The sequence below is a fragment of the Rhipicephalus sanguineus genome, chromosome 2 (assembly GCF_013339695.2).
Source record: "Rhipicephalus sanguineus isolate Rsan-2018 chromosome 2, BIME_Rsan_1.4, whole genome shotgun sequence".
NCBI classification, from domain to species: Eukaryota; Metazoa; Arthropoda; class Arachnida; order Ixodida; family Ixodidae; genus Rhipicephalus; species Rhipicephalus sanguineus.
In genome coordinates, this window is record NC_051177.1 from 121,081,428 (window position 1) to 121,092,344 (window position 10,917).

Consider the following 10,917-nt stretch of genomic DNA (forward strand, 5'->3'; position numbering starts at 1 on the left):
GGTCAAGGCAGTCAGGATGTGCGCTTCTCTTGCGCCTCACAAACGTTATGAAGCCTGTGTATACAGGTGAGGTTGTATACTATTCACGCGGTGATTCGCAGCCCAGCAACTATGCTACACGCCAACCACTGTCTGTCAAATAATCAAGGTGGAGCCTTGCACATACTGAAATCCCTATCGACTGTGGCAGAGCCACAGGCAGGATTTCATTCAGGAGCAGTGTGAACCCCCTCACTATGTACATATGCGTGTGTGTGTTTTGTCTGTGTGCGTGGATACATTCATACTTAAACTAACTTCAGAAGTACAACGAGAAATTGGAACATGCATCCGCCCTACCATTATCCACCCTCCTCTGGCTATGCGTATGAACTGCGCCTGTGAAAACCCTAAAATTGAAATAAACTTGGCATAAACTGTCGTACGTGCAACTGCAGCCAGAAACAACCGGTGCACGGTCTTGTAGCCTCATTGAAAATTTCGAAGCTGACATTTTTTTTTTTTATTGCCGTCAGGACAGTGGACAAGTAGCAAGCACGAGTTCAGATCGAAGCGGGCGGTCGCGTCTGCATGGGCAGTTCCATGTTGCACCGTTGCCACAATTACCGGCGCTTATTGATACAACAATTAAAGGCATACGACGTACGTGCGAATCGGGATTATCATATCACGTATCGCTGTGGCGTGTTAAACACGCGCAAATGTCCAAACCTCGCCAATTATGAGGCGATTATATATAGAAATATGCGTTTTGCTGCGCGAGGATGTGGCTTATACTTACACCTTGTAGCTACCACCCTGCTGCGACCAGCTTGTGTGATTATGCCTAGTGTATACTGTGCGATCTCAGTGTACGTGATAAAGAACCGTAGATTGTAGAAATTATCCGGAGCCCTCCACTACGACGTCTCTCATTGTCTGAGCCCAAGGCGCTGCTGAATCGCTTTGGGGCGCTGAACCTCACCACCAGAAGTCTAATAAGACCAGAGCCGATTGTTGGGCTAGTTCCGTCATGAATAACTGGTTGAGATTTTGTTAGCGTAAATAATAAAAGGACAAAGAACACAGCGCTTGTCCTCCTCTCCTTCTTGCGTTCCTTGTCGTTTTATTAATTGCGCTAATTTATCTCAACCTGTTAACCAGAAGTCGTTCGTTATAGTTCATAATTAAAACTAGTATTGTGTTCCGATTTTCTTTGTCCTGTAGTCTTGTGCCCCTCTTTTAACACAGCCGTGCGGAACCTCAGATCACTGCGTACCTCATGTATACACAAAACGAACTTACAGCTTCGCTTCTGAACGCGAGCACTGAAGCTCAGGCACCGTGGTTGTATACATTAGTCTTTCGTCGGCAGATATCTACAACATACGTACGTGTAACAGCAGGCACCCGACAAGAAAGGATTCCTTCTCCGCGGCATACAGCGCGTGACCACCTGACCACAATGATACGCGATTTGAAAGGCACTGCAAAACACTTGGGACTCACTCATCTCATTCGCCTCGCAGCCACAACCGCGCGGAGTAAAACAGGCCCCGCGGCAGATGAAGGAAACAAAAGAAGTATATAGTCGAGGAGGAGATGCGAAAGTTGACCGGCGCGGCGGCAAGAAATATGCGCTGTTTTCCTCGATAACGACCTCAACCAAACCGGCTTGCATATAGAAAAGCGCTCAAAACAGCTGTCGCTGGGCTCGTAACTCGAGCCGCGAGGGCGCACCAACGAGCCTCCGAAAAAAAAAAAAAACAGAATACTGAATAAATAAAAGCGAAAGAACGCGCGAATGTACTTCTGCGTGTTTCAAAGGAAAGCGGAACGAAGGCTAAGGGAATGGGAAACCTGAAGGAAAGCCTCCATTCACGTTCTCCGGGCCGTATTCGAGGCCCACCGCGCGCAAGAAATTGAGAAACAAAATGGCGAATAAAACAAGGTAGAAGAAACGTAAAAGTGCGCGTCTAGGTTGCTCGGTTCGTTGACGTAAGTATACGTGCGGTTTAGCGTGTTCCCTCCAAGTTGTGATGAGGCCCCAGCAAGGCGGCATACAAATATCATCCGTTTCCACTTTCAGAGCGAAGTTGCGAGGAGAGTCCGAGAGAGTGAGTGAAAACGGGAGTCGCTCTTTTACTACGTTCGTGAATATTCGTGTGTAACATGTCGCTCTGTAATGAGAAACTGATTTACGGTGTCTCGCCGTTTCGTCATACGGCGAGAATCTGGCCCGACAAGTGCGTGCGACCCGCTTACGGGCGATGTGTACGCCGCACTGTCGAGAATGAGGACTTTCGAAACAGACCGAAGCGCAGTCTGAAGAACAGCGTGAAAAACACTAAGAACGTTCTGAAGAACAGTACGAAGAACGGTCGAAGGATTTTCGTATAGCACGAAGGACGGCCTGAAGAATAGTCCGAAGAACATTTTGAGGGACAATCCGAGGAACAGCACGAAGTTCACTGAACAGTATGCCAGGAACAGACTAAAGAGCCGTCTGAAGTATGGTGCCATGAAGAACAGTGCACAGGAGCGGTCTGACGAATATCCTGAAAAACAGTATGAACAGCCTGAAGAGCAGCCCCAAGGAAAAATACGAAGAAAATAATGAAGAGCAGTAAGAAAAGTCTGAAGAGCACTCTGAAGAACAGTACGAAGAGCGGTCTGACGAATAGTCCGCACTGTACGAACAGTGTCAAGATAAGAAGCGTACGAAGACAGCCTGAAGGACACTACGCAGGAAAGACTAAACTGTCCGAAGAACAGTACAAGGAAGAGTCTGAAGAGCACTCTGAGGAACCGTACGAAGAACGGTCTCAAAAACGCCCGAGGAACCCCACAAATAACATTCATGAACAGCCGGAGCACCAGTATGAATTCCGAAATTCGTAACGTAGTGCAGGCTTTCTTCTTCGGCAACTTTTCACACAAGGAAAGGTGACAGGACGAAGCACCCTTTTTATAGCTTTAGCAATAGGACCGTCAGCTCGGAAACTCGCCCGTTTAATCCATGTGTAGCTGGCGGCTGGTGCTGCACTGCAGGGGCGGCGGCCGTGAAGTGGCGTTTGTAAATAAGTAAACAAACTGTTCTGACAACGGATTCTAACACATTGTCTCTATTGCCTAGCGACGTTGATATGAACAGTGTCCCAGCAAAGTGGACTTGATCCCGGCTGGCGGCAATGTAACTTGGGTCACGTAGTCCGAGTCCAGCCGCCTTGACTGGCAGACATATAATCGCGATGACTGAAAATTTGCTGCCGTACAACCATACACTGGCCATGAGCGCGTCACGCGGCTCATTCACCAGCTTGTGCTGGTACGAAGAAAGAAAACGACACCGTTTTTTTAAGACGAAAGTGTTTTATGCTGGGGTCTAAACTTTCGTAACGGAAGTGACGTCATTAAAAGGGCACGCGAGTAGTATGTCTACCGGAAAGGGGCAGTGTGTCGTCTGGGGACAAAAACGTGGCTCTTTTTGCGATGACGGCCTGCAGTCCTGAGCACACCGGTCTACCGCAGCGTCATCTGTTGCTGCAGCCGGGAGGACCAATGGTAGCAGCTGGTGCGATAGTCGCGCGTGTCCGTGAGGAACTCGTTGATTGCTCCCTGCTGTTTTTCACACCGAGTTTGCCTATTTATGTGCATGGATTGCGTTTGCGAAAGCCTGCTTTTTTATGCATTGTGGTTTCTGCAGACCGAGTGAAACTGCGGCCTTCTTCAGATCCTACACATCGCGGGAACATTTAGCTGCATCCCTGCACATTGTGGCGCCTTTGTAGAACGAAATGTTCAAAGAAATGTCGCAGCATTTGTCATAGAGCGTTATTTTCTTTTTTGAAGCAAAACTTTGTATCATTTAAATATTATTTCATTTTAATTGCGTTATGTGACCATTTTATTCAGAAAATGCTAAAACTTCCGCCTTGCATACTTAAATTTGGCGCGCTGCACACCGGTTGATTGCAGCGCCCTCTTGGTTACGTCAAGGCAAAAGTGACCATGGTTACACCATTGCATTGTTGCGCAGACGACACACTGCCCCGTTCCAGCATCCATTTGTGTAGATCGCAAAGAAGAATACTCAGAAATAGAAAACCCGACTTAGGAACTGAACTTCCCTCGCCACAGGAAAGGGTGGCGCTGACCACTACGCCACGAACGCAATAGGACACTTTCACTATCTTCCACACTGTGCTTCTCGATGACTTGGAAGACAGTGAAAATGCTTAACTATATTAAAGTGAGACTTCAGTGCATACATTAAACGCGTAAGCATTTCTATTCCGACTTAACAAGAAACATGTGTACGCCCGTCCCTCAGTCACGTAACACGAATAGCTACAACGAAGTAAATCTATAAAACGAAAGTTTTCTTACCGCTGGTGGGTTTTAAACATAGGGCCCCTACACGGTGGTCTGAACACCCACGCTTGAAGAAGGTGAATATATTCGAACCTGATGAATGCGTTGTACAGGCGCTATAGGCGCCGTCCACTGACCAGAGGGAGCTGCGTTGCTCGCTGTGGGCCGTCTCAAGTTGGCTGACATTGGCCGCTAGGGGCAGGCAGAAAACAGACGCTCGCACGCGTCCCCCCTTCTGGCCCGGCCACAGTCTGCACACTCATGCAGAGGTGGAGAGACGCGCATCGCGTTTGATTTTGTGCCTGGGCCGTCTCAACGTTGCTTTCTTTATCCGCCAGGCTGTGCGCTGGCGCTGCAGTCACACATGAGAACTCGACTGCACGGTGCCTATAAGAGACATGTAAGAAATGCTTTCTTGTTGTTAGTACAAAAGGCCTCTTACATGTCGTCTTTACATGTTGGCTTTTCTTGCGTGTTTTCCTGTACATGTTTTCCAACATGTTGCCCTTGACGTGTTCTCCTGTATATTATAAAATGTAAAGCCTACATGGAGCATTGCACTGTGAAAATTAAATGCCAGATACGCACTTCGGCGGTATGGTGGATGCACCTTTCATTGGGCTGTTGCAGACGCTGATGAACGCTGGAATGAAGATGAAAGACGCCGTGCAGCGATGTCGCCCGACAGCAGCGTTCCAGGGGAGGCCGCAACCATACAGCTTCCTGCAATAAAGCTCCATGGACGCAACCCAGAGCAGGCGCAGAAAATACAAGCGTGTGGTACTGAACGTCACTGGGAAGAAAAATCGGTCTACTCGACTCACACAGCATAATAGGACGACAAAACAGCAGGTCACTACAAGTAAACGCTTACGCTTCACTTAGGCAACTTTCAGAGGAAATTCTGCGTGGATTTTTTTTTTTTAATAGGTGGCATCGCAGATGGCCCGAAAGAGGTTTAAAACCCCTTGGTTGGCTGAAAGATAATCGTGCGGCGGTGTGGCCGATACGAAATGCAAATGCGATGCAACATGTGTCGGAGCCCTGATGCTTCAAAACGTAATTATAAACGACAGCAACGTAAAAGTTACGTTGCATATATCATTCGAATAGGCAACAACTTATGCGCGCAGTTTTCTTTTAACTATATAGTTATATTCGTTATTTTTGCTTCTCACGATGAATTGCACTGGTTTCATGTTGGAGATTATCAGGGAATCTGTGCGAATTCAGCAGCCCTAATTTTGTGCCCCAATAATGATGGAATGGTAGTGCAAAATCGTCGCGGCCCAGCGGGCCATACAGAAATTTAAAATGGTCATGAACCGTCCTTCTGGCCTGGTGGTAACAACGTCATTTAAAAACTCCGGCAGATTCGTGGCCTCGGCCTAGGCTGCCCCCGAGGAGGACCGGAGACTCGGTCTCCTCGCCGCCTCACGCGCTTGTTGGATGACCCGCAGTTGATCTTGGCGGTCTGAGCTGCGCAGTGCGCCCGTCCACCGCGCCGCAGCTTCATTTGGGAAGACTGCGTTTTCTTCGCCTACAACCGCACATTCACAGAAAATCTGCCTAAGAGATGCATGAGTCCAGCCGCATAACCTGCAGTTATCGTCTGAATAGACGTCTGGGTATATCCTCCTGAGGTGAACGGAGTTGGGGAATGTCTAGGTTTGTAATTGACTCCAATCTACCGCTTGGGCCCTGTCGAGTTTGGGGCTTGGGGCTGGATAAGTACGCCTGGGTTTTTTATTAAATTTTGTCATGTCACGGTATCTGGTCATTCTGTCCCTCTCTGTCCAACCCTCCGCTGGATTTCCATCCCATGGCGAGGACCTTTCTACGCGGGCGCGGAACGTGAGACCTCGCGAAGAACGACACATTAGTATATATGGTTACCGGCTCACACGTTCCCCACACCCCTTCTGGCTTGGTGCAACAACATCCTGCGGAAACCACACACTATGAGCTCAGCTAAATATTGCAGGCGTGCGCGGCAAGCAGAGTTATAAGAAAGCGGAGCGCAAAGTTGCCGTTTTCTCGGGCCGCTCCCTTTTCATATAGATGCATGTGCTCACTCTCTTCGGAGCTGCCGGCGCCTGCTGTTCGGCGTCACAAAACAAATAGCATGCTATTGGCCAACAGCAGACATGAATCATGAGCGGTGTTTTGAGCACGGGGTACCGCCAAGCGCCGGCGCCGCGCTCCATAACATTACATTGTAGCCCCACTAGCGCCCGCATGCAGAATCACAACGGGAGAGAACAGTCGCGTTTCATCACGCGTGCTCAATGCCATGACGCGCACTGACGTAATTCCTTGCCCCCCGTGTCGTCCATCCCTGTGTGTCTTCCAGCGCGCTCGTCGGGACGAGAGAAGAGAGAAAGGGTTCAAAGTGTGCCACAAATCCCTACAACTCCGCTCATTCTTGACGGATTAAAGAAATTTTTGCGACAGTCGATTTATAAGGGAATCAACTCCGATACTGAGGTTATTCGATGATTTATTCGAAAAGTGGTTCAAGACACGTTAAAGCGAAAACCTTAGATGCCTCATCAAACGCGAGAAGTGACGGTCGGTGGCGGCGTCAAGACGAACGATGAAAAAAAAAATGATCATAACGTGATTTCGTCACCCTACGGCGTGATCATGACGTCACATGATGACGCCAACACATGACATAATCGCTTCGTCAAACGTGGCCCGATTCCAGAGGCGCTACAAAACCACGTGAGGTGCAGAAAGCTTGCAATGACTCCAATCCCGGAGGCAGTGCAAAACCACGTTAGGTGCAGAAAGCTTTCGTGTTCGTAGGGGGGGGGGGGCGACGGGGGGGATCAAAGCAATCGACTAAGAAAAAATTTATCCGACCTTAATGTTCCATTTAACTGTCTTTAATGACGCTATGTAGCGCTTAGTGGTTGGTGAACTTCTGGTTGATTTGGATAACCTTAATTTAACTTTTGGCCGTCGACTTCCATAGCTTCTGTGTACACACACACAATCCACTCTGACTAGCTTATACACAGTCGTCCACTTCCATTGTTCACGGAGCAACCAAGCGCATGTGCTTCTCGTATCACACCCAGAGCAGCAGCTGACGTCGATGGAGGCGAAATACTTAGACGTGAGCGTACTGTGTGATATCAGTACACTTAAAGAACCCCGGGTGGTCTGAATTATCCTGGGACCCCCATTACAGCGTCTCTGACAGCTTGGAGTCACTTTGGGACATGAAACGGCATAAACCAACCAACCACACATAAATTGTTTTATTTGTGTGTTTATCGCTATTCTTGACTCTATAGGCGCAGCAAGTACTATCGGCGTCAAATGAAACCCGAACAGCGGCAAGCCTTCGCAATAGAACAGTGCGCGCCGTCCAGTTATCACCATGGACAGGCGCGCATATGCGCAGAGCGGCCAAACCGGAAGCGCGCCTGTCAACGGTTATAAGTGGACGGCGCGCACTGTTCTATTGCGAAGGCTTGCCGCTGTTCGGGTTTCATTTGACGCCGATAGTACATCTTCAATAAACACTTCACTCTATGTAAATTACTTCCCGACGCAGCTATAGGTTATCTGTACCACTGGCGTAGCCGGGCAAGGGGGGAGGGGGTCGTTAAGCCCTTACCGAATTTTTTCACTTTTGCATGTGTATATATACGCGCACGCATGCAAACGCACGCACGAACATGCATAAAAGATGGTTGAACCTCCTCCCCCCCCCACCCGAACAAAATTTCTGGCTACGCCCCTGATCTGTACCGTTGTTACCGGTATTAAATAAACTTCAATGTGTAAAAATGACTAATTGCTTTATCCCTATCTATGTTCACGTGTGAAGGGATAGCTGCATACAGCGTCTCCCATAGCACAACACATAGTACTTTAAATCGTTTCCGTTTATTCTAAACACACAGAGAGGGAGAGAGAAAGGAAAGACGGGGAGGTTAACCAGAAGCAGTCTCCGGTTTGCTACCCTGTACGTGGGAAGGGGAAAGGGGATGTAAAAGAATGAAAAAAATTGGGGTCCCTTAAGCTTCGCCTTTAAGAGTTGAACGCGATCGCGAAATCCGGCCCCTAGTGCGCACTTCAACCACTAAGCGCATACTTATTAATGTGTACTGTTACAGACACACGCACACAGATACACACGCGCGCGCGTCGATGTATCTATAGTAATGGTACAGGTTTTCGATCTAAAGCACTTCCCTGTGCAAGAGTCGAGACATATTTCTCACAATGCCTCACAGATGGCGCCACATTATCTAACGTTTGCTGTTTGCTTGATCAACGCCTCCTCTAGAAAGCAGGCGTTGGCTTGATATGTTTCCCGCTAGATGGACATAGTTGTCCATTTTTAGAGCTGTTTGAAAGTTCGTGCGTGTTTTTAGCGGCGATGGCTGCACTATCCCGGCTTTTTCCAAGCAGGCGTCGCGCAAAAAACGTAGTTTGATGGCCTCGCCAATGCGCCTACAAATCTCCGAATGGGCTCATTTTCGTCGTGACACCTTCCGAACAAAATGCGTTAAGGAGATTCCTTCCACTACATGGCATTTATGTAGTGTTTTTTTCCGAAGCAGTTGCAAGTAACATCATGGCTTTGCGGCCTAATAAGGTCGTAAGGTACGCCATCTTCAATTTCAACGGAGAGAAACCGGATTCCATGTGAAATTATGCTCCTGGGCCTACATAGTATAAGGCAAATCCGAACGGCCTTTCACAATGCCGATGTGGAAGTCAGACCTGTTCGCGATTACTTTCGCGAATGTGTGTCTCGTTTTGTCGAAATACAGAAAGTGCAGATGGATGTACCGGAGTGGGTTCCCAGAGTGGAGTCGTTGTTACACATGCCAAAGTTTTAACATGTAGTCAGCTAACAGCTGATGGTGTATCATTGTACTGTTCCCTGGTTTACGATTAGTGTGTGAAAATACTTGTGTGACGCAGTAAAGAAAAAAAAAACATCATGGCTTTGTGGTAAGACATCTGCTTGCCACGCAAACGGCCCGGTTCGATCCTCAATGGAACCGAAGATTTCTATTGTTTATTTTATTTGCATCTTTATCGATATCTCGGTCACGGACGATTTTTCGCTCACAAGCGTCGGTAGCGACACCGTCGCCGACACCGGAATTTCTGCGACACGAGCTCTCTAACGCTATCGCTTTAAAAGAAGAAGTAGAGGTGTGACGACAGCACGCGACAAGATACAACAACAAAAAAACAAAACAAAGTCATGACCGCAGTCCAAGTACTATACAACAACATTTTCTTCCAACAGTCACAGTTTGACATTGAGTCCGGTTGCTTTAAGAAACCGCAACAACGCTCTGAGAGCGGCTCGTGCTGAAGACCGGGTAGGCCAGGGCCCTTGGATTTTGTTCTCCGTGAAAGGGCGGTTGTCCAGCTGGACTAGTGCGGCTGAGAGGGCCGCTCTTTCGGAGTTGAAGCGAGTGCACTCACAGAGAAGGTGCGCGACTGTTTCGCTGCACCTGCAGACTTCACATGACGGGCTCTCAGCCATTCCAATAACAAAAGAATATGCATTTGAGAAGGCCACTCCCAGCCATAGACGAATCAGCAAGGTAGAGTCACGTCGTGCCTGGTACTCGAAATCGTTCGAATTTTTTATTGAGGCACCAATTATGGGACATTGCCGAGCGCATTTTTGCCGTCAACGTCGCCGTGAGGTTCCGTATATAAAATCCAAGTTGCCATAACATCGCCCCGCGCGTCTTATGTTGAATGTGCGAGGGAAAGCGTTCGATGGCAACCGACAACCTGCCGTCCTCGCTGCGTCAACTGCAGAGGGAGACATGCTGCCGACAATCCCACCTGTCCTCGCTGGCAGGAGGAGAGGAGAGTGGCCACACTCATGCCGTCTCTCCAACACCGCTCTCGAGAAGGGCGGTCAAAGCCGCGCAGTACGCGAGGAGTCCCGTGAGGTGCGCTCCTATGCTGCTGCGGTGAAGACCAACCTTCCCGAGAGCAACACCGCGGATCCCGGCCTGCAGCCCCCTTCTCCTGCGCCGCGCCAATCTCCCCTGCCACTGGCGAGCTCCCCGAGGTCGAGCCCGCCTGCCGCCCCACCCGCTGCGCCCACAGAGGACGCGCGGGAAGCCCTGATCACCAGCCTTCTTGCTGCACTTCAGGCAGTAGGAAACTACCCAACTGAAGACCACCCAATGCGGGCAGTCTGCCTCCAAGCAGTCGGTGTGCAGCCCGGTGCCCCCAAGAAGGATTGAGTGCCTTGCAGCAGGGGCAGACCTGCCCCCCCCCCCCCCCTCGAGACGCCCCCCTGGGATCCTCATGAACACTGACTGCATCGTCGGACTGCAGCTTCACCGCAATGCTTGCGTGTCGTGCGCGTGTGTGCGACACTTGACTCTACCGCTTTCTTTTTTCCATTTCTTTTGTTTTTTCCCACGTCGTGCTCCCTATTCGGCTACAGAGATTAGGTTCCTTTTCCTTCCTCCTGAGTCGCTAATGATAATTGTTCCTTCACCTCCCAACCTCCGGGCTCTTCACAGCCTCTTGGAATTTGTGGAGGCGACCGGGATC

The 10,917-nt window shown here is 49.3% G+C and overlaps 1 protein-coding gene across 1 annotated transcript in view; it reads left to right on the forward strand.

Moving 5' to 3' along the window:
* LOC125757365 (uncharacterized) overlaps nt 1–10,601 on the forward strand; it is a 20,721-nt gene extending 10,120 nt beyond the window's left edge. Inside the window, exon 3 of the mRNA XM_049412911.1 lies at nt 10,165–10,601. Coding sequence (XP_049268868.1) covers nt 10,165–10,601 — 437 coding nt within the window. The remainder of the gene's footprint in view (nt 1–10,164) is intronic.
* Nucleotides 10,602–10,917: the final 316 nt, after the last annotated feature.